Source organism: Rana temporaria, chromosome 4 (assembly GCF_905171775.1).
Source record: "Rana temporaria chromosome 4, aRanTem1.1, whole genome shotgun sequence".
NCBI lineage: Eukaryota > Metazoa > Chordata > Amphibia > Anura > Ranidae > Rana > Rana temporaria.
Window position 1 is genome coordinate 179710485 of NC_053492.1, and position 27121 is coordinate 179737605.

At 44.3% G+C, this 27121-nt stretch overlaps 1 protein-coding gene across 2 annotated transcripts in view; it reads right to left on the reverse strand.

The window, feature by feature from the left end:
- Positions 1 to 22525, reverse strand: part of CCDC39 (coiled-coil domain containing 39) — a 62722-nt gene extending 40197 nt beyond the window's left edge. Inside the window, exons 1-9 of one of the 2 annotated variants that reach the window (XR_005748639.1) lie at positions 22311 to 22525; positions 14802 to 14921; positions 12188 to 12334; positions 11641 to 11799; positions 11464 to 11556; positions 9783 to 9911; positions 5986 to 6177; positions 2893 to 2996; positions 2642 to 2774 (exon numbers count right to left, since the gene is read on the reverse strand). Coding sequence is in view for 1 of the 2 variants with exons in the window: in XM_040349433.1 (XP_040205367.1) it covers positions 2642 to 2774; positions 2893 to 2996; positions 5986 to 6177; positions 9783 to 9911; positions 11464 to 11556; positions 11641 to 11799; positions 12188 to 12334; positions 14802 to 14921; positions 22311 to 22400 (1167 nt within the window). In the remaining variant the exon portion in view is untranslated. The remainder of the gene's footprint in view (positions 1 to 2641; positions 2775 to 2892; positions 2997 to 5985; positions 6178 to 9782; positions 9912 to 11463; positions 11557 to 11640; positions 11800 to 12187; positions 12335 to 14801; positions 14922 to 22310) is intronic. The other variant, XM_040349433.1, reaches the window with a different exon arrangement.
- Between the last annotated feature and the right edge of the window lie 4596 nt (positions 22526 to 27121).

Consider the following 27121-nt stretch of genomic DNA (forward strand, 5'->3'; position numbering starts at 1 on the left):
GGGCCCTCGCATTAGGAAGCCCATCGTGAATCGTGGGTCATGGCTATATTGCTCGATTTATTTTATATAAATAGTAAAATATAAAAGAGTGTGTCATGGCTATATTTTTTTTATATACATAGTAAATATAAAAGAGTGTGTCATGGCTATATTATTTTATATACATAGTAAATATAAAAACAGTGTGTCATGGCTATATTATTTTATATAAATAGTAAAATATAAAACATCAGCATAAAAACATACAAACTTTAAAAAATAAACCCATTATAGATTTCCCTTAATCGTAGAAACAATCATGCTGCCCTGGGTCAGGTTTGCCAACCTTCAGTAAATTTATGGATAGTTTGTAAACATCAGTGATTTTTACAACTGTCTGTAATCAAGGGCTGATCATTTGTCATGCTGTGTTGACTTTTTCAGTGTAAACCAGGCAAACTTGATATGGTTATTGTCTGTGTTTCCATATTATGCCTAATTATCAATTGTCTTAGTTTTTAATAGCAGTTCTGTAATTGTTCTGGTTGCCAGTAAAAAATGTGCTCTGTCAGTAAATTGTCCATGTTTTGTCAGTAACAAATGCTGCAAGAGGTTGGCAACACTGCCTAGGGTGCTAGAGCATATGCCTACTAGTCCAAGTCCTAAGCCCACTACAGACATATTAAACAAAAAATAAATCTTAGTGTTAAAGCATGCTTATGCCGCATACACACAATCATTTTTCGGGTTGTAAAAAACATAGTTTTTCAGGCTCTAGAAAAAACAAAGTTTTTTTCAACTTCATCATTAAAACGACGTTACCTACACACGATCCTTTTAAAAAAATGCTCTAGCAAAGCGCGGTGACGTACAACACGTACAACGGCACTATAAAGGGTAAGTTCCATTCGGATGGCGCCACCCTTTTGCTGATTTTGTGTTGTAAAAGACATTTCGCGCTTTTCTGTCTGTTACAGCGTGATGAATGTGCTTACTCCATTACGAACGCTAGTTTTACCAGAACGAGCGCTCCCGTCTCATAACTTGCCTCTGAGCATGCGCAGGTTATTTCACGTCGTTAAAGCCCACACACGATCATTTTTTACAACCCGAAAAACGACATAATTTAAAACGTCGTGAAAAATTAGAGCATGTTCAAAAAAAAATTGGGCCGTTTTTCAGAACCCGAAAAATGCTCTGAAGCCCACACACCATCATTTTAAATGACATTTTTAAAAAACGTTGTTTGTTACAACCCGAAAAATGATTATGTGTACGCAGCATTACACCTACATGGTAAGCGCCTAGCTAAATTTGACAAGCTTTGGGACACATGGTTGAGTACTTCTGGTCTTACCCCACTTGACCTGGTATTACACAGATTGTTGTAACCCCTCCCTCCCCACCCTATAGTACAGGAAGATAGTACCTTCCATCATGATACATATTTGGTCTCTTTTGCATGCAAGAATGATCATATTGTGCATGCTTTGTATTTCTTATCACTGTCATGTATGCTGTAATCTTTTATACATAATTGGTTGTATTTGTTGGAAACTGCTGTCTGTTTCCACTATTGTTTATGTACATTTGTTCAATGAAAAACTTTCTATGATCAAAAAAAAAAAAAAAAGCATGCTTACAAGTTAGTATTTACTTTACTTACCTTCCTGCTGTATATATTCCTAGTCCTACTAGCAAATCTCCTTACGAACTAGCACAATTAATATAGCGAGTTACTAACTGCTGGCCAGCAGATATGCCTCATCGCAGGAGGTGTCCTCTAAGGCCCCGTACACACGGTCGGACCGAACTGATGAGAATGGACCGAAGTTCATTTTCATCAGACCCAACAGACCGTGTGTATAGGCTATCGGTCTGTCTTCCTTCGGTCCAAAATGTTAAAACATGCTTCAAAACCGAACCGATGGACCGCTGCCCCATCGGACCAAACCGATGGTTAGTACAGAAAAGCATCGGTTCAAAACCCGCGCATGCTCAGAATCAAGTCGACGCATGCTTGGAAGCATTGAACTTCGTTTTTTTCAGCACGTCGTGTGTTTTTCGTCACCGCGTTCTGACCGGATCGGATTTTGGACTGATGGTGTGTACCGTACACACATCAGACCATCAGGCCACTTCAGCGGTGAACTGATGAAAACGGTCCGTCGGACCATTCTCAACGGTTTTGTCCGACCGTGTGTACGGGGCCTCAGAAGCCATGCCAATATTAAGATAGGACTCAAGACTTTTTTGTATAGCGGTGCCCAGAAAATGTAGTCTTTTGACTCCAGTTTGCTATTATTATTATTGTTTGTTTCCTTTTCAACATAGTAGCTTTATATCGGCATTGCCACAGTAGAACAAGGGACATGGGTTTTATTTCAGAAAGAGCACTGTAAGCATGAAGACTTCTTGAGGGATGTGGTTTTCTTTCTCAACCTGGTAAGGTACATGTTTCTCCAATGCATTTGTGTCCCAGGCTGTAAAGCTGCATGTGAGCTGGAAACAGTTTATTGGCAAACACATGAACACACACATATCGTAACATGCACCAAGCATCTATCATTGTTCTGATATCTCTAAATGAGGTTGTTTACATTGGACTACTGCATACCACCAATCTTTGTACTGCACTAATGAATATGCCGGGGAGCCTTACCTTCACCGTTCTCTCTTGTTCTTTCAGCATCTCCTCCATACGCTGTGCCCTTTCCTCTACACTCATTGCAGACTCAGTGACAACCTTCAGCTTTTCAGTCAGGCCTTTATTATATCCTTTTGACAGATCCAACCTGAAAATAACACATTTAGATGTGAAATCACATCACACTTTTAAATGATCATTTATATAAGAAAGTATAGAATTACGGTATAGCAAAAGCAGGCACATTATAATAATTCAGCACTGACCTTTCTTCTTTATTTCTGATTTCTTTCCTAAGATTGTTGACTTGAACTCTCATTACTTCTAATTCAGTGGCTGTTCTATCAACAGTCCCTTTCAGAGTATCCAGCTGTTAAGAAGAAAGAAAGTTAAAGCCGTTATATGTGGCAGATCGCAAAAAAAACCCCACAAAAATGTGAACAACAGCGAACAAGTTTTTTTTAAAGGGCAGCTTCACCCAGTACAACAAATTTAATATTGGATAGATGTACTATATACCAATACATATTACATGTGTTCCAATACATTTGGTTATTATTGTTTTTAGGCATCCAGAAACCCTATAGCAGTGATGGCGAACCTTGGCACCCCAGATGTTTTGGAACTACACTTTCCATGATGCTCACCTACACTGCAGAGTGCATGAGCATCATGGGAAATGTAGTTCCAAAACATCTGGGGTGCCAAAGTTCGCCATCACTGCCCTATAGCATTCCTACATCTGTGGCCCCTTTCCCTGCATTCTGTAGTCACGCCCCTCCCCTAAATTCTGCTAAATAGACAACTGTATTCTCCCTTAAACAAGGGAATGGGACATGCAGCTAAAAAAATCTTAGTGGTGTAATTACTGAAGGAATAAATCATTGAGTACGTACGCACTCATACAAGTTTAAAGTGGTTGTAAAGGCAAAACATTTCCTAGTATTGCCCCTCACCTCCTTAAATACTTACCTGAGTTCTGTATCATGTGTGTATAAGCTGTGCCTGTCTGCAGCAGCGCTGGTTTTCTCTTAACGCTCTCACAGGCACATAGACAGCAGCAGGAGACATTGGCTCCTGCTGCCAATTAAATCCTGTAAGGACAGAGCAGGGGGAGGGAGCGAGCCCGCAGGTGTGCCCCCCATAGTAAGCAGCAACCTATGGTGGCACACAGTAAAACTGAGATATTATTTTAAAAAGTTTATCCTTTACAACCACTTAAAAACGTTTTGGAATTACCTTCCAAGCCTACTATTTAGCTCAGTTATCCAACACTGATTTTTTTTTTTTTTAAAACAGCTTTTATTGAGTATTAACAAGTACAAAGTCATGTCAGACGATGTCATCAAAAACATCCGTACAATTATGGCAGAACAGGTACATAAGAAGCACATTGAATCTGGAAAGGTAAAGTGAACAGATCAAAAGTAACCACGTTCGTTAGGGCAATGGATCAGCCGGACTCACCAAAACATAAGGGAATGTAGGAATGTTCATCCGCTGACACCCGCAATCTCATAAGGACCGATGTATGTTCCTTTTTCATCCGTACACGGATGGATGAAAAAGCGGACTTGCGGTCCGCCCGTGTGAAAGAGCCCTTAAATGGCATACTGTACAGTGAGAAATGTATGTTCTACATGGGAACTGAGGGTGGTTTGAGGGTTGTTTGAAGTCACAAACCTTGTCTAAAATCTGTGTGTTGAGTAGTACCAACTATAGGGGATCTGCTGCCAGATACCTATCTAGTTCTATATGAATCTGTGGCAGCCCTTCAAACAGGGGCTGTGACTTCAAATACCCCTCTGAATTCCTGTGCAAATAAGTTGCAGGCCCTAAAGGCCAAGTTCACCTTTTCCAGAAAATATCCTATGCAGTCAAGGGGCCCCAGATACTAAAATACTAATGAGCTTTGTAAAATGCCCACCAATTGTATTGTCATCCCTGTAGGCCAGGGGTCTCCAAACTTTCTAAACAAGGGGTCAGTTTACAATTCTTCAGACTTTAGGGCGGCTGGACTATGGCCATTGGGAGTAGAAAATATCCTGACATCAGCGGGGAAAAAACAATGCCCTGTCGTTGGTGGGAGGAATTGTGCCCCATTGTTGATGTCATTGGGAGGATTCATTCCCCATCATTGGTATCATTGGGCCCAATTGTTGGAGTCAGTGTGAGGAATTGTGTCCCATCATTGGTGTCAGTGGGCCAAACTGTTGGTGTCATTGGGGGGAGTTGTGTCTCATTGTTGGTGTCAGTGGCAGGAATTATGCCCCACCATTGGTGTAATTGTTGGTGTCAGTGGGTCATTGGGAGGAATTGTGCCCCTTCACTGGTGTTAACAAGCCCAGTTGGTGTCATTGGGAGGAATTGTGTCCCAGTGTTGGTGCCCATGGGAGGAATTGTGTCCCAGTGTTGGTGCCCATGGGAGGAATTGTGCCCCATTGTTGATGTCAGCGGGGGGAAATTGTGTCCCATTGTTGGTGGTATCAGTAGATGAAATAGTGCCCCAAGGGCCAGATAGAAGCAATAAAAAGACCACAGTTTGGAGACCACTGCTGTAAGCCATTTGTGTGTCCCCGTGAGGCAAGGTCAAAAAATTTCCAGTTAACAATCCCCACATCCTTCTTTGTAGCTTTGATGTTGAAAATGCACTCTCAGCATTACAGGAGCAAAAAAACAATGGATTTTCACATCCAAGGAACACGACAGGATGTGGGAGTTTTTCATTCAAGCTTCCAGGGGACCTAAATAGCCTACAGAAATGACAATAAAATGAATGATTTTTTTTACAAAGGTGTACAGTTTTTTAGTATCTACTAGGACCCCTTGACTATAGAGAATATTTAAAGAAAAAGGTGAACTTAGACGTTAAACTGGCCATACACGAATTGGATGAAATTTTATTTATGAGTGGCCCTACCAACACCCCCCGGCTCGGCAGACTTTGATCTGAAGCTTGTGGGATCCGGGCAGAAATTTTCAGCCACGGGCACCATCAGAATACAAAAGATGGCATGGGAGATTCATCCATCTGCACTGTTAGCATGGATAGAGGAATCGTTTGGGGGTGAACTAAGGAAAACTATGCATGTATGGCCAGCTAGAGCACCCTGCCTATAGCTTCTGCAAACATGTTGGTACATCTATGATCCTCAAAGTAATGGATTTCTGGTAGTCAGGTCACTGGCATTAAAGTGTTTTCACAGCTAGCAGTACTCCACTGAATTACTCGTATCAGATAACGTTCAAGAACTTGGTGAATTTCTGTTGCTATATAGAAACTCCCAACAATATCACATCATGTGTGCTGTTTGTAAGCCAGTTCCATATGTTTTATCTCTGTCTATTTCTGATGTTACCTCATCTTGCAGATTGTTGCGCGCAGCCTCTTGCTCTTGATAGTCCTGTCTCAGTCTGACTGCTTTTCTTTCCACAATGTCAATCTTTTTCTCAAATTCCTTGTTATTTTCGATTTCACTGTTCAAGAACTGGATTTTCTCCTTGATTGTACTTTCTCTGTCTCGTAAGTCTTGCTTGACCTGAGCTAACAGCTAGTAAAAAAAAAGAAAAGATTAGTGTTAAGTAGCTGCATTCATTCAATAGCACACACACACACAATCTATAATGTTTGCAGGCAAGTGTACCGTGCTTGCAATCAGGAAATATTTGGCCGCATTTTATAGGATCGGTTTAGGGCCAATTTAGAAAAAAAGGAGAGTGAGTTGGCAAGCATGGCAGCAAATATGAAGATTAGCAGTAATCAGCAGGTAGGGTTTGCTCCCTGGGTGAGTTTAAAGTGGTTGTAAACCTCAGACATGAAATATGAACAAAGCATATCCCTCTATAATGTGTACTTGTCTGAAACCAGAGCGCTAAGGCCTCGTACACACGACCGAACATGTCTGCTGAAACTGGTCTGCGGACCAGTTTCCCCGGACATGTTCGGTCGTGTGTGCGGCCGACCGGACAATTTTCCGGCGGATCGGACAGGTTTCCAGCGGACAAATGTTTCTTAGCATGCTAAGAAACATGTGCGCTGGAAGCCTGTCCGTCGGACATGTTCGGTCATCTGTACGACTCACCGGACATGTCCGCTCGGCCGAAAGCCCTCGCATGCGTCGAAGTGATTCGACGCATGCGTGGAAGCATTGACCTTCCAGGGTCGCGCACATCGCCGCGTCATCGTCGCGGCGACGGCGTGGCCACGTCACCACGTTCGCTGTCCGCGGGAAATTTGGACTGATGGTGTGTACAGCCATCAGACCAAAATCCGGCAGCGGACATGTCCGATGAACACGGTCCGCGGACCGTTTTCATCGGACATGTCCCGTCGTGTGTACGAGGCCTTAGAGTCATTTCTGTCTGCTGCCTCATTCCTTAGCACACAGTCTGTGATTGACAGCCTCAGCTCAGTTCTTGTGTGTGGTGTGAGAAGGGGGTGGTCCTTCCCTCCAATCAGCTCTCAGAGCTCTTCTCACTGAGCTCTGCAGAGTGTAACTTCAGCTGCACGTCTGTTCTTTCTGGAAGCTCAGAAAGCTGTATAAATTCTGCACTTTAAAGTTGTTGTAAACCCCGTTACACCACTTGTACTTACAGGTAAGCCTATAATAAGGCTTACCTGTAGGTAATGTAAATATACTGTAATATAATGTACTGTAAAGATATTTACCATATACGCTTGCGCCGACATCATCGGAGCATGCGCATGCACACAGCCTGGCTCTTGGGCAAGCCAACATATGCGCCCCCATAGTAAGCAGCATCCTATGGTGCCGCACAAAGGAGAGAAGGAGCCAAGTGCACTAGGGGAGGGGGGCCACAGAAGAGGAGTTCCTCTTGCGCAGAGTAGGTAAGTAAAACATGTTTGTTATTTTTTGTTAATATCTTAGCCTTTACAATCACTTTAAAGGCTAGTCCACTGAAGGAACATTACAGAATTTTGAACTCCCAACTTTCACAAGAGTCCTCCAGACCCAGGTAAGGTTGTTTGTTTTTTGTTTTTAGCAGAAACATTATTTTTTAATGACTTTTTAATTATATTTATTACAGGTATTTAAATAGCACAATCATTTACAAAGTGCTTCACATCAGTCCCTGCCCTCAGACAGCTTACAACCTATGATCCTTCTCTAAGGTGCATACATACTCACACACTAGGGCCAATTTGAACAAGAGCCAATTAACCTACCAAAATGCGTGTGGAATGGGGGAGAAAACTCACATGAGTACAGGGGAGAACATGCAAATTCAATGCAGTCTTGACTGGGATTCAAACCAAGGACCCTAATGTTGCAAGGCAGAAATGCGGACCATGAAGAAGCTCTCTTGTCTCTTCCTCCCATGCTCGTCTCCAGGATTTCTCCAGAGCCTCTCCCATCCTCTGGAACTCGCTACCTCAACCTGTCCGGCTATCCCCTACTCTTGCTACCCTCAGGCGATCCCTGAAAACTCACCTCTTCGGGGAAGCCTATTACATATCCAACTAATCTTTTACCACTTCCATCAGCTCATTCCTCTCAGTTACAACCTTTTGTACCACCTGCCCCACCCTATTGGATTGTAAGCTCTTCTGAGCAGGGCCCTCTTAATCCTCTTGTATTTTATTGTATTATAACTGTATTGTCTCCCTTTTATATTGTAAAGCGCTGCGTAAACTGTTGGCGCTATATAAATCCTGGATAATAATAAAAATTTACTGCCCAAAGCGCTCTCTGGACAATGATACTGATTCATTGTGCATTTGGCAGCCTAGAGACACTAGAAAAGCAAATACAGGAAATAGGAGTGACACCTGACTGGCTGTGACACTTGGCAGAAAAATGTGAATCACAAGACAACCTGAACACAATTACAATTCCTTTTCCAAATAAGAAAGTTTACATATATGTATTTTAACTGTATGTAGTTGTTTGCCCTTAAGAGAAAGGTTGAGATGATGCAGTCCAAACTATTTCTGCCGTGCCAGCAATGATTGATGTGCATTATTCTAGCCAGTTTAACAATGCAAACCTAAGAGAATCACAGCAATTAATTATACGGAAACTGTAATATATATATTCAAATAACCAACATGCCTTCGCCACCCTAACACAATAGCAGTACTTAATGTCAATTCCTAAAGTGATAAGAAATGCTATGCACAGTAATCCAATGTACCAACGTTCTTTGGACGTCACCAAAATAATTGTGAATGTCAATGTATAATTATGTTGTCCATAGCTATAAAATGCAATCCAATGGAGGTGTTTATATATATATATATATATATATATATATATATATATATATACACACACACTGTACCTTATTTATTAGTGGTAGAGCAGGAAAAATTTAAAAGAGGTACACCTTTCCCATGTGTAACTGCAATGGTGCCAGTGGGGTATACATTGTCATCCATGCGACCACTTTGTGGCCCAGAGATGTGAGTGGTCCATAACTGGGCATGCTTGTTCTTTTTGACATTCTTCTGTTATACTGCATTTCATTTCCAAGCTATTCGTAACTTGGCTTCATTTCCACTGACGTTTTTACAGCCACTTTTCTGAGCGTTTTTTACAGCTTAAAAACGCCTGTCCATGTTATTCTATGGCATCATGCCCACATAGGCGTTTTTGAGCTGCAAATGGCATAAACGTTTTTGAGCTGTAAAAAAAACGCAGGACCAGGGCGTTCTGAAGCTCCAGAGTAGAGCTGTAAAAACGCCAGACGTTAAAAAACGCTCAAAAACGCGCAAAAACGCTCAAAAAATAAATAAACATGGACAGGCGTTTTTAAGCTGTAAAAAAGGCTAAAGAAAGTGGCTGCAAAAACGTCCATGGAAATGAAGCCTTACTGTCTTTGCCTGAAGGTCTGCAATCACAAAAAAGTGCGCTTGTAAGTCTCAAATATGGTGTGACAAAAAGTATTGCAACGACTGTCTTTTTATTCTCTAGGGTGTTAGAAAAAAAATATATATATATAAAATGTTTGGGGGTTTGTTTCTAAGTAAACTGTTTTTAACTTGTAAACACCAAATCTCAGAAAGAGGCTCGGTCCTTAAGTGGTTAAAATAATAACAGTGCCATCATCCTTTTACAGAAATAGAAGGGACAACGTAAATTAAACAATGTGTGTTTAGTATCACTTAAAATTAATATTCAGCTGATTTTTTTACCAGTGCATATTGGTCAATTTCTCTGTCCCTTTTCTGCATCTGATCGATGGTGTCCTCCCACTGCTGGATCAGCTGTTGTCTTTCTGAATGTGCTTTGCGGAAATCTTCAGCTGTCTTGTCCAGCTCAATCTGTAAAACAAGAGAATGCTTCCTGTATATCGTGTCTGAAAATGAAACTACAGTTGAATCTCGGATTACGAGCATAATCCATTCCAGGAGTATGCCCGTAATCCAAAGTACTCGCATTTCAAAGCGAGTTTTCCCATTGAAGTCAAAGTAAACGAAAATAATTTGTTCCGCATTGACTTCAATGGGATGCAAGGACACTTCGGTTTGTTTCCTGCACCCCATACCTCAGGCCAATGTTCGGCTTTTCTCGGCTCCTGCGCCCCCGTACCTCAGGCCAAATTAGGTACTGCAGGCCTATTTAGCTTGAATTCTGCTCGTCTTGCGAGTCAACACTTGCAAACCGAGTCATGCCGCGTACACACGGTCGTTTTTTGTGATGAAAAAAAACGTCATTTTTTAGCATGAAAAAAAACGACGTTTTTCAAACTTCATTTTAAAAAACGACGTAGCATACACACCATAGTTTTTTCAAAAAGCTCTAGCAAAGCGCGGTTACGTTTAGCACGTACGACGGCACTCTGTTCCATTCAAGCTTGCGTCCTAACTTGCTTCTGAGCATGCGCAGGTTTAAAACCGTTGTTTTAAACGTCGTTTTAGCTACACACGGTCATTTTTTATGACACAAAAAACAACGTTTTGAAAAACGACATAAAAAATTGAAGCATGCTTGAATTTTTTTTGGGCGTTTTTCAGAAGACATAAAACAACGTTTTCCCCACACACGGTCATTTTAATTGACGTTCTTAAAAATGTCGTTTTTTTTTCATCACAAAAAACGACCGTGTGTACGCGGCATCAGAATAAAAAAAAAAGTTGCCTGCAAATCAAAACGCTCTCAAACCAAGTTACTCTTAAACCAAGGTTCCATTGTACTGCTTAAGACATGGGTGCTCAATGTGTGGCCCACCAGCAGAACTACAAGTCCCATCTTTCCTCTATATTTGGGAGTCACGCTTGTAACGATCAGCCTTGCAATGCCACGTGGCATTTGTAGTTCTGAAACAGCTAGAGGGCCACAGGTTGAGCATTTATGGCTTAAAAGAATAATAAAAAATGATACTAATGCTAAAATACTGTTTAATTGTACATTATGGTGCATACAAAAAAAACATTCATCTCCATAAAATTCAGCTCAGTTGACTTATGTTTTTACAGCAACTCAAACCTGAGTTTTTCCGCACAGAACAAAACATGAGCAGAGGACTAAACAATTATACATTGCATTTAAAAACGTGTTTTGTAATGACACCACCCATGGCGCAGCATATGGACAGAAAGCAATATGTATATTAAAGATTGTCCATAACATGTACAAACCGGCAACTCGACAGCTTCTCCATAGAAAAATACGATTTTTGTACTCACCGTAAAATCCATTTCTCTGAGTTCATGAACGGACACAGCAGCCTTTGACCTTAGGGGATATAGTACCCTAAGGTCAAAGGCCCGTGTCCGTCCATGAACGAAAGAGAAATGTTATTGTAGCATTACAGCAGTAACATCATCCAAAAATCTGACGCGTTTCAGCCTAAGCCTTAATTAAAGATCATACCTGCGAAGTGATGGTCTCTGTTAGTTCATTGTCTAAATGTTTCCGTTTCAGGTTAGCTTCCACAGTCATCCTTTCAATTTGCAGTGATAATTCCTACAGAAAAAAACCATTCAATATTTACTGCCATTATACATTCGTCTACATACAGGTTATCATGAAAAAACATAAGTTGCTTACCCTAATTTTCCCTTCATCTTTTTGAGAGTATTTCTGAATGGCAACAGAATCTTCGTCCTTACGAGCAGATTCCTTCAGCCAGTCTTCCAGATCCGTTTGGTTCCACTTGAGTTGACATTTCAGTTTCTCCAGTTTCTGAGTGGCCTTGAATATGTTATTCTAAATAAAATGATTAAGAGGTATACAGATGATAACTATAACCTTGATGTTATAAACAATTAAGGTGTGTTTAATTAACGCATTTGCTATGTTTCTTTTCAACAGAAGCAGACAGTTTATAGCATAAAGAAAACAATGTACTGTATATGGACTTTGAATTTGTTTCTTCACATACCGCCTCTTCCACTGCAGAAGGCTACAACATTTCAAGGTATTAAGATATCCATTATTTTATTTTTCGATTATAGCTTAATGATGTGCTTTACATTAAATCACATTGTATAGACACAATAGCGTATTTCTTTAGTGAGCTCCTTTGTTAAAGTCGCTTTTACCTTGAGTTTATATTTACGTAGAACGAGAACAGAAATCTACATATAAAGCTTACTTCTTGATTATTTTTCTTTTCCCTCAAGGATACCAGCTCGTTTTCCAGACGTTGAATTTCTTGCTTTAGACGCCCCGTTTCCCTTTCAGCGAGAGTTTTAAAGTGTTCTTCACTTTCAATTTCTTTCTCTCGGGCCCTACAAAGAGACTGGAATAACAGTTTTTATATTAACGGCCCCTGCCTGTGTTCTTGGTTACATACGAAACTACTGTAAAATAAAATAAAAAAGCAAAGAGGTGTTTTGTGTAAATGTTTTTCACGTCAATGCTCTACTGCTTTCCACAGCTCTCAAAAGAGGTTTACCTTCAACGTTCGACCATGGCTGCAAATATTTCATCCATAGAATAAGCACAGAATTACAAAGAATCATTGAGATGTTAGCTCCTTGGTAACTGTTGGAGGCCATTAACATTAGAGCGATGCAGTACAGAAAAAAAAAAAAAATTGGTTTCAAAATGAAATTTTTTGTATAGCCAAATTTTTTTTCCCTAGTTTTGGATAGAGTAGGGAAGGGTTTCAAGCACAACGAAACCCTCCCATTCTTTACAGCTAATTCTTTATTGCTACTGGGCTGAATGTTTGCAGTCACGGACGATACATATTTTGTGTATTAAGTTACAGCATATTATTCTATCATGTACAGTCTGTCACACAGAAGACAAAACTGCACAGATCCCACTGGTGACATGGATATTGGAGAGAAATCTATGTACTGGTTGGCAGATCTCATCGTTGACATGAATACTGGAGAGAGAGGGCTCTGTGTACTAGGGGGCAGATTGTGCTAGTGACATGGATACTGGAGAGAGTTACGTGTACTGGGGGGGGGTGTCAAATCATGGATACCTGAGGCCCCCGTACACACGTCCGAGAAACTCGATGAGCAAAACACATCGTTTTGCTCGTCGAGTTCCTTGTGAAGCCGCCGAGGATCTCGGTGAGCCAAGTTTCCTCAATGACTAATGAGGAAATAGAGAACATGTTTTCTATTTGGCCCGACGAGATCCTTGTCGGTTTCCTCGGCCAAAAGTGTACACACGACCGGGTTTCTCTGCAGAATACGGCTCCGATCGAGTTTCTGGCTGAATTCTGCCGAGAAACTCGGTCGTGTGTACGGGGCCTAAAAGATAGCTATGTGTAATGGTGGGCAAATCTCACTGGTGACATGGATACTGGAGGGAGAGCTAAATGTACTGAGGGGCAGATCTAATCGGTGACAAATCCCACTGATGACATGGATATCTGAGAGATAGCTATGTGTAATTGTGGGCAAATCTGAGGGGCAGATTACCCTGGTGTCATGGATACTGGAGAGAGCTATATGTACTGGAGAGTGGCTCTCTCTGGTGACGTGGATAATAGAGAGAGAGAGAGCTATGAGTACTGGGAGCAGATATCTCTGGTGACATGGATATTGCAGAGATAAGTGTACTGGTGGGTAGATCCCACTGGTGACATGGATACTGGGAATAAGATGTCTCTACCTGGGGGAAGATCCCACTGGTGACATGGATACTGAGAATAAGATGTCTCTACCTGGGGGAAGATCCCACTGGTGACATGGATACTGAGAATAAGATGTCTCTACCTGGGGGAAGATCCCACTGGTGACATGGATACTGGGAATAAGATGTCTCTACCTGGGGGAAGATCCCACTGTGACATGGATACTGGGAATAAGATGTCTCTACCTGGGGGAAGATCCCACTGGTGACATGGATACTGGGAATAAGATGTCTCTACCTGGGGGAAGATCCCATTGGTGACATGGATAGTGGGAATAAGATGTCTCTACCTGGGGGAAGATCCCATTGGTGACATGGATAGTGGGAATAAGTTGTCTCTACCTGGGGGAAGATCCCACTGGTGACATGGATAGTGGGAATAAGATGTCCCTACCTGGGGGGAAGATCCCACTGGTGACATGGATACTAGGAATAAGATGTCTCTACCTGGGGGAAGATCCCATTGGTGACATGGATAGTGGGAATAAGATGTCCCTACCTGGGGGAAGATCCCACTGGTGACATGGATACTGGGAATAAGATGTCTCTACCTGGGGGAAGATCCCACTGGTGACATGGATACTAGGAATAAGATGTCTCTACCTGGGGGAAGATCCCATTGGTGACATGGATAGTGGGAATAAGATGTCCCTACCTGGGGGAAGATCCCATTGGTGACATGGATACTGGGAAAAGAATGTCCCTACCTGGGGGAAGATCCCATTGGTGACACGGATATTAGGGAGTGAGGTATATTTATTGAGGGGGTCAATCTCACTGGTGACATGGCTACTGAAAACGAATGTGCTTGATTTCAGATATCATTGAGAAGTGAGCAAAGTGGGTATTAGGGGCTGGATGCTATGAAGAGACCAATGTGTGTGGTTGGGGGAGGTAGTGCCTCACTGGTGGAGCATGCTCTATTTATCTAAATTCACTGGAAGACCAAATCTATTATTGAAACCAGTCTCTATAACTTCCTTATAGAACTATTATTATAGATGCTTTGTCATGATGAATTTTGCAAACCCTTCCCCCTTCCAGTTTGAGGGAAGAGTCATGTACACGTTCTAATTTAGTGTTTCTAGTGCTTCAGATATTGAAATTACCTGAGTATAGTTGAGTTCTTGCCTGACATTCCTTAGGTGGTCAGCCATTGCTTGTATTCGGTCATCCATTTCTTTTAAGTGGTTTGACAACTGCAGCCTCTCCTTCTGTTTCCTTTGCAACTAGAATTGAATGGTACATTTAAATGGAGGCTGTTAATCATTATAACATCTTCATCAGTACCACAGACAATACTTAGATTTGTAACATTATCAGTAGAAATATTAAGTCTAATAATTGGGAACACGGCTGGGCTATATTTTGCTTGCATTTAACAATATAACAATAAAACAAAAAAAGTTTAAAAAAGGCTAAATACATGTAAAAACACGTTGGGCCAGATCCACGTACCTTGGCGCATCTATACGTCCGGCGTAGCGTATCTCAGATACACTACGCCGCTGTAACTTACAGCGTATTTTCCGTATCCACAAAGAATTTGCGCCGTAAGTTACGGCAGCGTAGTGTAACTGTGTCGGCGTAAGGGCGCGCAATTTAAATGGATGAGATGGGGGCGTGTTTTATGGTAATTCCTATTGACCCCACGTAATTGACGTTTTTTTTGAACGGCGCATGCGCCGTCCGTAGGGGTACCCCAGTGCGCATGCTCCAAATTAACCCGCAACAAGCCAATGCTTTCGACGTGAACGTAATTGTACGCAAATCCCTATTCGCGAACGTTTTACGCAAACGACGTACACGACGGAAAAATTCGACGCTGGCCCGACGTCCATACTTAACATTGCGTACGCTTAATATAGAGCAGTGGTAACGTTACGCCGAAAAAATCCTTACATAAACTATGTAAAAAAAAAACGCAGGGCGGACGTACGTTTGTGGATTGGCGTATCTAGCTAATTTGCATACTCAACGCGGAAATCAACGGAAGCGCCACCTAGCGGCCAGCGTAAATATGCAACTAAGATCCGACGGCGTACTAAGACGTACGCCAGTCGGATCGAGCCCACATTCAGTCGTATCTTGTTTTGTGGATACAAAACAAAGATACGACGGGGCATCTTAGAAATTACGCGGCGTATCAATAGATACGCCGGCGTAATTTCTTTGTGGATCTGGGCCGTTATCTTTAGTTTCCTAGCCTGCACTAGGATAGCTTTGATAAGAATGGCTGTGACTCTTTCTGTTGCACTTTGTAAAGATGCATTTTTTATATATTTTTTTATTATAAGTCAGTATTCCAGCAGGTGGTAGGTAAGTGGAACAGTCTGCAAAGACTTGTAACAGGGCAGGGAAATACTCAAGCAGTACTGTCTTTGCAGCCACAACAATAGTCACAATCTCCTGCTGTGAAGCTTTTGGTTAACGTATCCATGTTTCCAATCATGTGACAAACATACATCCCATTTACAGTGTTAAAGTCAGGCAGAAGCTTCACAGCAAAAGATAATGGTTACAGTTGCGGCTGAGAGATAGATAGGAGCAGCAGGAAGCTCAGGTTACACCACAGTACTGTCTTAGGTCCCTTTCACACTTGTGCGACTTCAAAGTCACACGATTTTGCCGCGATTTCAGGGAATGCCTGTGTAATTGGCATCAAAATCAGACAAAAGTAATGCAGGGACTACTTTGAAGTCGTACTAATATGAATGGTTGTCATTGGAAATCATGGGGAACGACTTGTCATGCTACTTTGCAGTCCCATATCGTGGGACAAGTTGTACAAGTATGAAAGGGGCCTTAGGCAGGGGTCAAGTCCTGGGAAAAAAAAGTGTGGGAACTCCCACCCAAGAGCCACTCCCCCACCAAAAAAAAAAAAATGATACGCTCATATGCATAATTACTAAACCGCATGTTTGTTTTTGTTTTCGATCCACTGTACCTTAGTAATCCTTTATGTTACTGGCCACTTCCTGTATATGGATTCATCAGGTAGTGTTTGGGTATTCCGTCACTTCCTCGATGCCGCAATGTCTCCTGGGAGCTTTTGTCATTGTTCCCAGGAGACATTGTGGAGGTCTGCCGCAAGTTCTTTCCAAATCCCGCTATAACTCCAGCTGGGCATCGCCGCTTAGTGAAGGATTGGCTCGGGCGGCTCGGCTGCTCTAGTCCTGCAAAGGAAACTGCTGTTGTGAAAAAAGTGCAGGAACTCCGTTCCCACGCGTTCCCGCAGGACTTGAGCCCTGGCCTTAGGGCTTGTTACACTTGCAGTCAGGTGAGCGGTAAAAATAGGTGCTTGTGCTCAGTTTTTACTGCCCTCTGGCTACCACAGCATTCCACAGCCATTAAACTTGACTTCCTGACCGCAGCAAAAAAAAATAAAAAATTCTCTCTGCTGCGTTTGCCAGGTAGTACTGCCACCAAATGTGACCCCGTAAATGCCCTACAAGCGTATGCAATGCACATACTTGCAAAACATTGGTGCGGGCTTTAGAGGCTTAAGACAGGCAGTGAGGAAGCGACATGTCACCTCCTCACTGCCTGTCAAATGCCTCTGAAAAGTGATTCACCATGGAACTTGCACAGTGAGACGGCAAAGTCTGTCGCATAGCTCCCAACTGTCCCTGATTTGGAGCAATGTCCCTCTTTCCCCCTCATTTTGGTCTGATCTATATATATAGTTGTGTATAAAATGTACTTTTTATCTTTCAAAAAGTGTTTCCCAGTGCTAAACCTTTCATTCAATTTCTAAATTTCTGCATTTATAAATTTTAAATGGCAATATAAAGGAATAGTAGTGCTAAAAAAAAAAAGCCCTTGTGGATTTAAATGAACTTTTTTGGGATTAATTCTCCTTTAAGGGGGTGTGACAGGGGGGCGTGTCCTATGCCTACATACGTTTGCTAGTAGGTGTCCCTCATTCCCATCTCAAAATGTTGGGAGGTATGCTGTCGCAAGTTTAAGCCTAGCCTTACACAGCCCCTCAACCTGTATCACAGCAGATTGTGGCTACATTCACACAGACCTCCTGTGCTTGTTTAATATAATATGCAAAGACAGTGGCCCGGATTAAAGAAGCAATTGCGCCTGTGTAACCATATTTACACAGCGCAATTGCTTACTTGCCCCGGCGTAACGAATGCTCCTGATTCAGGAACCTTGTTACGCCGACTGCAGCCTAAGATATGCGCGGCATAAGGCTCTTATGCCCGCATATCTTAGGCTGCATTCTTGCGATGGCCGCTAGGTGGCGTTCCCGTTGTGCTCAGCGTATAGTATGCAAATTGCATACTAACGCCGATTCACAACGTAACGCGAGCCCTGCGTACGCAGTTTACGTTGTTTCCGTACGGCGTCTTTCGCGTAATGTTACGTATACCCGTCGTTCCCGCGTCGCAAAATTTCAAATTTACGTAGTTTGCGTAAGTGATTTGTGAATGGCGCTGGACGCCATTCACGTTCACTTTGAAGCAAATGACGTCCTTGCGACGTCATTTGCCGCAATGCACGTCGGGAACGTTTCCTGACGGAGCATGCGCTCTACGATCGGCGCGGGAACGCGCCTAATTTAAATGATTCCCGCCCCCTACGGGATCATTTAAATTGCGCGCGCTTACGCCGGGCATTTTGCCGGCGCGCCCACGCAATTTACGGAGCTACTGCTCCGTGAATCAAGGGCAGCGCAGTAAATTTGCGGGGCGCAGGGCAAAAACTTTGCCTTGCGCCTCCGTAAAAAAAGCGCAAATCTACCTGAATCCGGGCCACTGATCACAGGTGCAATGCTTTGCAGGCTCCTGTGAAATAAAACAATAACAACTATTTTTTTATTTTTTATTTAAATGAAATTAGCCTTTAAACTTCCATTTCAACTGTAGCTTTGGTCACACTTGTGCAATGCTGGAACACACTCAAAATTTCGTAGCACACAAAAACGTGCATCCTTTTTGTAATAATTAATGGCACCCCAACACATCTTGCTAAAGTGCATGAGAAACTGCATGACAGAACACATAGTAACAAGAGACCATGCGTTTTGGTGTGGTGCAGATAAAAAAAAAAGGGACATGGCAACGTAGGAACCTAGGCAGAATGTACCTACATTTACATGTGTTTACTCACATTTAGAGTATCTATTCGGCTCCTAGATGTGCAGATTTCTGTAAACGCAAGTCACCTAAATACACCTGGATAAGCAAACAGGTCCTGCTCTCTTTTTTTGTCCGGCAGTTTTCCCGTAACGAAAAACTGCGATGGAGCATACACTCGGCCGGGATTCCCAATGAAAAGCTCTTATATATGCATGCCACACTTTTCAGATATTTATTTGTAAAAAAAATTGAAAACCATTTATCATTTTACTTCCACTTCACAATTATGTGCCACTTTGTGTTGGTCCATCACATAAAATCCCAATAAAATAAACCCAAAGATGCTACTTGCAGGACTTTAACGTCCTGCCAGCGCAGCACCCTAGAGTGAAAGCACTCAGGCTTTTACACTGGGACTGCAGATGAGGCATTTTTCAGGCACTTTACAGGCGCTATTTTTAGCGCTAAAGCACCCAAAAAACACCTCCACTGTGAAAGGGGACTAAAGTCATATTAAAGTCTTGGGGTTTTTTTTGTTTAAAAATAACAAACATGTCATACTTACCTGCTCTGTGCAGTAGTTTTGCACAGGGCAGCCCAGATCCTCCTCTTCTCGAGTCCCTCGTTGATGCTCCTGGACCCTCCCTCCTGTCTAGTGCCCCCACAGCAAGCAGTTTCCTATTGGGGCACCCAAGCCAAGCTGCTGTTCTGTGTGTCAATTCAGACACTGAGCCATGGCTTGGCCCTGCCTCCTTTCTCTCCTCATTGGTTCACTGACTTTAATTGACAGCAGCGGGAGCAAATAGTGCCTTCTTCTGTGTCTCAGCCAATCAGGAAGGAGAGTCCCAGACAGCTGAGGTTTTCTTGCAACATCGCTGGATCGAGATGGGGCTCAGGTAAGTATTAGATGCTGCCAGAAGGGTTTTTATCTTAATGCACAGAATGCATTTAGATTTAAAAAAAAAACACCTTCTGCCTTTAGAACCACTTTAGGGTAAAAAAAAAAAACATTCTGAGTACTTACCAGAGCCTGATTTTGAACCAGCACTGCACGAGAGCAGCAGCTCTCTCAGGATTCTCCTTCTTCATAAGCTCAGGGAGAGCAGTGGGAGCCATTGCTGCCAATCACAGTCAGTGAGGAGAAAGTGGGGGGAGGGACCAAGCCAAGCTCTGTGTGTTAATGGACACACAGAGCGTGGCTTGGGAGTGACCAAACACTAGTGCCCCCATAGCAAGTGGCTTGCTATGAGAGGACTTAGCAGGAGAGAGGAGAAAGAAGGGCCAGCGGGGGACCCAAGAAGAGGAGGATCGGGGCTGCTCTGTGCAAAACCCCTGCATATAGAGGGTAAGTATGCCATGGCACAAATCAGTGATCACATGTAAGTATTCCATACTGGAGTACAACTAAACCCAGCCTGAGACCACCTCTTCCAATCAGGCCAGGGGACGGTACACCGAACCGTGCCTGAGACTACCTCTTCCATGCAGGCCAGGGGACGGTACACTGAACCGTGTCTGAGACCACCTCTTCCATGCAGGCCAGGGGACGGTACACTGGACCATGCCTGAGACCACCTCTTCCATGCAGGCCAGGGGACGGTACACTGGACCATGCCTGAGACCACCTCTTCCATGCAGGCCAGGGGACGGTACACCGAACCATGCCTGAGACCACCTCTTTCATGCTGACCAGGGGACGGTACACTGAACCATGTCTGAGATCACCTCTTCCATGCTGGCCAGGGGACGGTACACCGAACCGTGCCTGCGACCACCTCTTCCATACTGGCCAGGGGACGGTACACTGAACCATGTCTGAGACCACCTCTTCCATGCAGGCCAGGGGACGGTACACTGAACCGTGCCTGCGACCACCTCTTCCATACTGGCCAGGGGACGGTACACCGAACCATGCCTGAGACCACCTCTTTCATGCTGACCAGGGGACGGTACACTGAACCGTGCCTGCGACCACCTCTTCCATACTGGCCAGGGGACGGTACACTGAACCATGTCTGAGATCACCTCTTCCATACTGGCCAGGGGACGGTACACTGAACCATGTCTGAGATCACCTCTTCCATGCAGGCCAGGGGACGGTACACTGGACCATGCCTGAGACCACCTCTTCCAGGCAGGCAGGGGACGGTACACTGAACCATGTCTGAGACCACCTCTTCCATGCAGACCACAGGACGGTACACTGAACCATGTCTGAGACCACGTCTTCCATGCAGACCAGGGGACGGTACACTGGACCATGCCTGAGACCACCTCTTCCATGCTGGCCAGGGGATGGTACACTGGACCATGCCTGAGACCACCTCTTCCATGCTGGCCAGGGGACGATACACCGAACCATGCCTGAGACCACCTCTTCCATGCAGGCCAGGGCACGGTACACTGAACCATGTCTGAGACCACCTCTTCCATGCAGGCCAGGGGACGGTACACCGAACCATGCCTGAGACCACCTCTTCCATGCAGGCCAGAGGACGGTACACCGAACCGTGCCTGAGACCACCTCTTCCATGCAGGCCAGGGGACGGTACACCGAACCATGCCTGAGACCACCTCTTCCATGCTGGCCAGGGGACGGTACACTGAACCATGCCTGAGACCACCTCTTCCATGCTGACTAGGGGTCGGTACACTGGACCATGCCTGAGACCACCTCTTCCATGCTGACTAGGGGACGGTACACTGAACCATGCCCGAGACCACCTCTTCCATGCTGACTAGGGGTCGGTACACTGGACCATGCCTGAGACCACCTCTTCCATGCTGACTAGGGGACGGTACACTGAACCATGCCTGAGACCACCTCTTCCATGCTGACTAGGGGACGGTACACTGAACCATGCCTGAGACCACCTCTTCCATGCTGACTAGGGGTCGGTACACTGGACCATGCCTGAGACCACCTCTTCCATGCTGACTAGGGGACGGTACACTGAACCATGCCTGAGACCACCTCTTCCATGCTGACTAGGGGTCGGTACACTGGACCATGCCTGAGACCACCTCTTCCATGCTGACTAGGGGACGGTACACTGAACCATGCCTGAGACCACCTCTTCCATGCTGACTAGGGGACGGTACACTGAACCATGCCTGAGACCACCTCTTCCATGCAGGCCAGGGGACAGTACACCGAACCATGTCTGAGACCACCTCTCTTCCATGCAGGCCATGGGACGGTACACCGAACCATGTCTGAGACCACCCCTCTTCCATGCTGACTAGGGGACGGTACACTGAACCATGCCTGAGACCACCTCTTCCATGCTGACTAGGGGTCGGTACACTGAACCATGTCTGAACACAGTACAGGGGAGCAAACAACCTACACTTTGGGGGTGAAGCTTAGTGGGCACAGTACATACACCCCAGTGTGAGAAGACCCTAAGAAGCCAGGTACTAGGTAGGTATTAGGTGACCTATGTGAGTAGGTGAAGCACAGCTAGGTCTATGGCTGGGAATAGGGTGAAGGAGATGGTATGCAGACATTCCCCCCATCCATACCTCTTCCTCCAGAGATCTGTTCTCTGAATTGGCCACAGGGATGGCCAGGCCATCGGCCCAGTGCAGCTCTGCCAGAACTTCCCGGCTCATCCTCCCCGGTATGTGTGTGCGATACAAGGAACGAGCGATCGCTGTGATAGCCCCGGCCACACTCCTCTCCGGCTCCTGTGTGTTGTAATCAGCGCCCTTAGCAACCAGTGTGTCACCAGGAAGCGGCCGAGCTGTGAGCCGCCCCCTGTCATTGACATCCCCGCACCCGTCCTGATACGCGCCTCACACTGAGCTACTATATACCTTCTATATACGGCTCACACTGTAAGTGGGGGGCCACACACTGCTGGGGGGGGGGGGTGTCAGGACGGCGGGAGGGTTTAAGAAGCGACAGGGTGACAGGCAGCGGAGGCGGCAGGTAACACACAGCCTGGCTTTGCAAGGGGGAGGGGGTGCGAGCCGTACCCGAGTGACACCCGTCGGCACACCCGGGACCCGGCCACAATGATCCCCTTCTCTCGTGGCCGCCCCCTCAGTTATGTCTACAGGTGCTGTGCATGTTCTGCACTGATCATCTGAGCCCTTCCAAGGTACATTATGGGTCTGAAGGGGGGTCTGCACTGTAGGAGGGGGGTTCTGTAGTGTAGGAGGGGTCTGCACTGTAGGGGGGTCTGTAGTGTAGGAGGGGTGTGCACTGTAGGGGGGTCTGTAGTGTAGGAGGGGAGTCTGCACTGTAGGGGGGGGGGTCTGCACTGTAGGAAGGGGGTCTGCACTGTAGGAGGGGGGGTCTGTACTGTAGGAAGGGGGTCTGCACTGTAGGGGGGTCTATACTGTATAGCAAAAAAATGTGGAGAGAACAAGAGAGTCCTCAGAATGCAAAAAAAGGGGAGGGGTCAACCACGGCTTATGGAACAAATATTTTTTGGTTGAGTATAGCGAGATGAACTGTGTTAGTTAGGATTACACTGTTTTTCCTGCATATATTTTAAAATTGAAGTATGTATTTACCCCCCACATTTCAATAAAGCCTCTTATTTATATTTTTGTACCATAAGCCGTAGTTGACCCTTCCCCTTTTTTTGCATTCCGAAGACTCCCTTGTTCTCTCCACATTTTTTGCTATACAGGTTTCTGCTACATGGGGCAGGTATCCCGTCTATCACTGACGAATCGGCTGGTACTTTATTAATTAATTCCTCTGGTGAGAGTGGATTCTAGGATTCTTTCCTTTATTTTTTTTGGCCTGTACTGTAGGGGGAGTTGGGGGGGGGGGGGTCTGTGTAGCATACAGGCGTCCAGAGCTGTGGGGTGTTGTGTAATGTAAAGGGGTCCAGAGGTGCAGGGGATTGTATAATGTAAAGGGGTCCAGAGGTGCAGGGGATTGTATAATGTAAAGGGGTCCAGAGGATTGTATAATGTAAAGGGGTCCAGAGGTGCAGGGGATTGTATAATGTAAAGGGGTCCAGAGGTGCAGGGTGCTGTGTAATGTAAAGGGGTCCAGAGGTGCAGGGTGCTGTGTAATGTAAAGGGGTGCAGGGTGCTGTGTAATGTAAAGGGGTCCAGGGGTGCAGGGTGCTGTGTAATGTAAAGGGGTGCAGGGTGCTGTGTAATGTAAAGGGGTCCAGAGGTGCAGGGTGCTGTGTAATGTAAAAGGGTCCAGAGGTGCAGGGTGCTGTGTAATGTAAAGGGGTCCAGAGGTGCAGGGTGCTGTGTAATGTAAAGGGGTCCAGAGGTGCAGGGTGCTGTGTAATGTAAAGGGGTCCAGAGGTGCAGGGGGCTGTGTAATGTAAAGGGGTCCAGAGGTGCAGGGTGCTGTGTAATGTAAAGGGGTCCAGAGGTGCAGGGGTTTGTATAATGTAAAGGGGTCCAGAGGTGCAGGGGTTTGTATAATGTAAAGGGGTCCAGAGGTGCAGGGTGCGGTGTAATGTGCAAAGTAGTGACAAAGAGATATTGTAAGATGCAGGGGGCACAGTGGGGTGTTTTTACATTTTAAGGTGGGGGGTGCCAGATATAGGATCCGCCCCGGGTGCCAAATGCACTAGGTATGCCCCTGCTGTCATCACACTTGGCTGCTATATACCTTATATACACGGCCCACACTGCCGTCATACACCGATTTAAGGGCGGCCATACACCTTTCCATACACAGCATGGAACTGCCCGGCCATACACCGGGGATATATATATATATATATATATATACACACATACACAGTGGGGAAAATAATTATTTGAACCCCTGCAGATTTTTTTAAGTTTGCCCACTTACAAAAAAATGAAGGGTCTATAATTTTGTTATCATAGGTGTATTTTAAATGATGGAGACAGAATATCAACCTAAAATGCTTTAAAACACAATACAACAAATGCTATAAATTAAGTTGCAGTTCAGTGAGTAAAATAAGTATTTGATCCACCAAGTACTAAGTCATGTTTTGCTTGGGGATCAAATACTTATTTTACTCACTGAACTGCTACTCAATTTATAACATTTGTATCATGTGTTTTTTTTCTGGATTTTTGGTTGATATTCTGTCTCTATCATTTAAAATACTCCTATGATACAAATGATAGCCCCTTCATTTCTTTATAAGTGGGCAAACTTACAAAATCTGCAGGGGATTAAATAATTATTTTCCCCACTGTAGATACACTGGAACCGTGCAAAAGTGTTAGGTGTAAAAAAATTCTGTTAAGTAAAAATGCTTTCAAAACTATATTATTTAATTTATTTCTATCAACTTACAAAAAGTGAGTGAACGGAAGAAAAATCTATATGAAATCAATATTTGGTGTGACCTCCCTATGTCAAACCAGCATCAATTCTTCTAGGGACATTTGCACTTTTCACTTTTTGTAGGGACTCGGCAGGTAGGTTGGAGAACTAACCACGGATATGTCGATGTAGGCTGCCTCAAATCCTTCTGTCTCTTCTTCATGTAATCCCAAACACCAGACGCATTTCCGTTCAGTTCCATGCGCGTTTTTTATTCACTAAAAATGCATGCACAGTGTTTTCCATGTATTCCAATGGCTCTAGTTTACACCATGCAGTCAGTTTCTGGTGCAGAAACTGACCAAAAACTGACTGCATGGCAGGGCTCGACAAATCCTGGGCGCCAGGTCGCCATGGCGACTAGAAATGGTGTCCTGGCGACTTGGCTTGGAAAGTGGGCAAAAAAAATAAAAAAAATTTTGTGAGCTGGCGCCATCTGGTGTGAGCCATTGGTATTACAAGTTATTACCACCAGATGTGTGATCTGGCACCATCTGGTGGTGGCCGTTGGTATTACAAGTTAAGCATTACAAGTTAAACAGCAATTCTAATGTCATTTTTCACTATTTTTCACTGCCATCTTCTTCCCTCTAATTAGAAACCCCAAACATTATATATATTTTTAATTCTAACACCCTAGAGAATAAAATGGCGATCGTTGCAATACTTTGTCACGCCGTATTTGCGCAGCGGTCTTACAAGCGCACTTTTTTGGGAAAAAATTACACTTTTTTTTAATTCAAAAATAAGACAACAGTAAAGTTATCCCCATTTTTTTTAATATTATGAAAGATAATGTAACGCCGAGTAAATTCATACCCAACATGTCACGCTTCAAAATTGTGTCCGCTCGTGGAATGCCGACAAACTTTTACCCTTTAAAATCTTCATAGGCGACGTTTAAAAAATTCTACAGGTTGCATGTTTTGAGTTACAGAGGAGGACTAGGGCTAGAATTATTGCTCTCGCTCTACCAATCGCGGCGATACCTCACATGTGTGGTTTGAACACCGTTTACATATGCGGGCACTGCTCACGTATGTGTTCGCTTCTGCGCGCGAGCTCGTCGCGACGGGGTGCGTTTTCTGGCTCCTAACTTTTTTAGCTGGCTCCTAGATTCCAAGCAAATTTGTCAAACCCTGCTGCATGGTGTGAACTATAGCCATTGGAATACATGGAAAACACTAAATGCATTTTTGTGCAGAAAAATAGCGCACAGAACTGCGTCTGGTGTGAACTGGCCCTTTATGATGTTGAGATCAGGGCCTTCCAGGACTCCTTGTTCTTCTTTATACTGAAGATAGTTGTTAATGACATTGGCTGTATGTTTGGGGTTGTTGTCCTGCTCCAAAATAATTTGGGGCCAGTCACACACCTCCATGATGGTATGGAATGATGGATACATGTCTGCCTGTATTTCTCAGCACTTGGTGATACCTACACTATATTGTTAAAAGTGTTTGGACGCTTGCCTTTACGAGCACATGAGCTTTAATGGCATCCCAGTCTTAGTCCGTAGGGTTCAATATTGAGTTGGCCCACCCTTTGCAGCTATAACAGCTTCAACTCTTCTGGAAACACTGTCCACAAGGTTTAGGAGTGTGTCTATGGGAATGTTTGACCATTCTTCCAGAAGCGCATTTGTGATGTCAGGCACTGATGTTGGATGAGAAGGCACCGGAATCAATGCTAGTGCTTTTATTTATAAAGAAGTGGATACTTTGAAATGCATCACCCCATTGGCCAGTGGCTTTCCTGGCTACCTGAGGTCACTTGCGGTCTAATGGCTCCTGCGTTTCACGCTGGTTGATGCTGTGATTCACTGGCGCTTCCTGATCCATCCACAAGCCTACCAGCTACAGGATTACCATCCACCTTTCAGACGTGGCAGATGACATCAGCTATCAAGGCCGTTGATACACAAATATTAATTTATATCTTCTTTTTATGTAAGTTGCCAATTGGCCTTAACCACTTCAGCCCTGGATCATATTGCTGGTCTATGACCGGGCCACTTTTTGCGATTCGGCACTGCGTCGCTTTA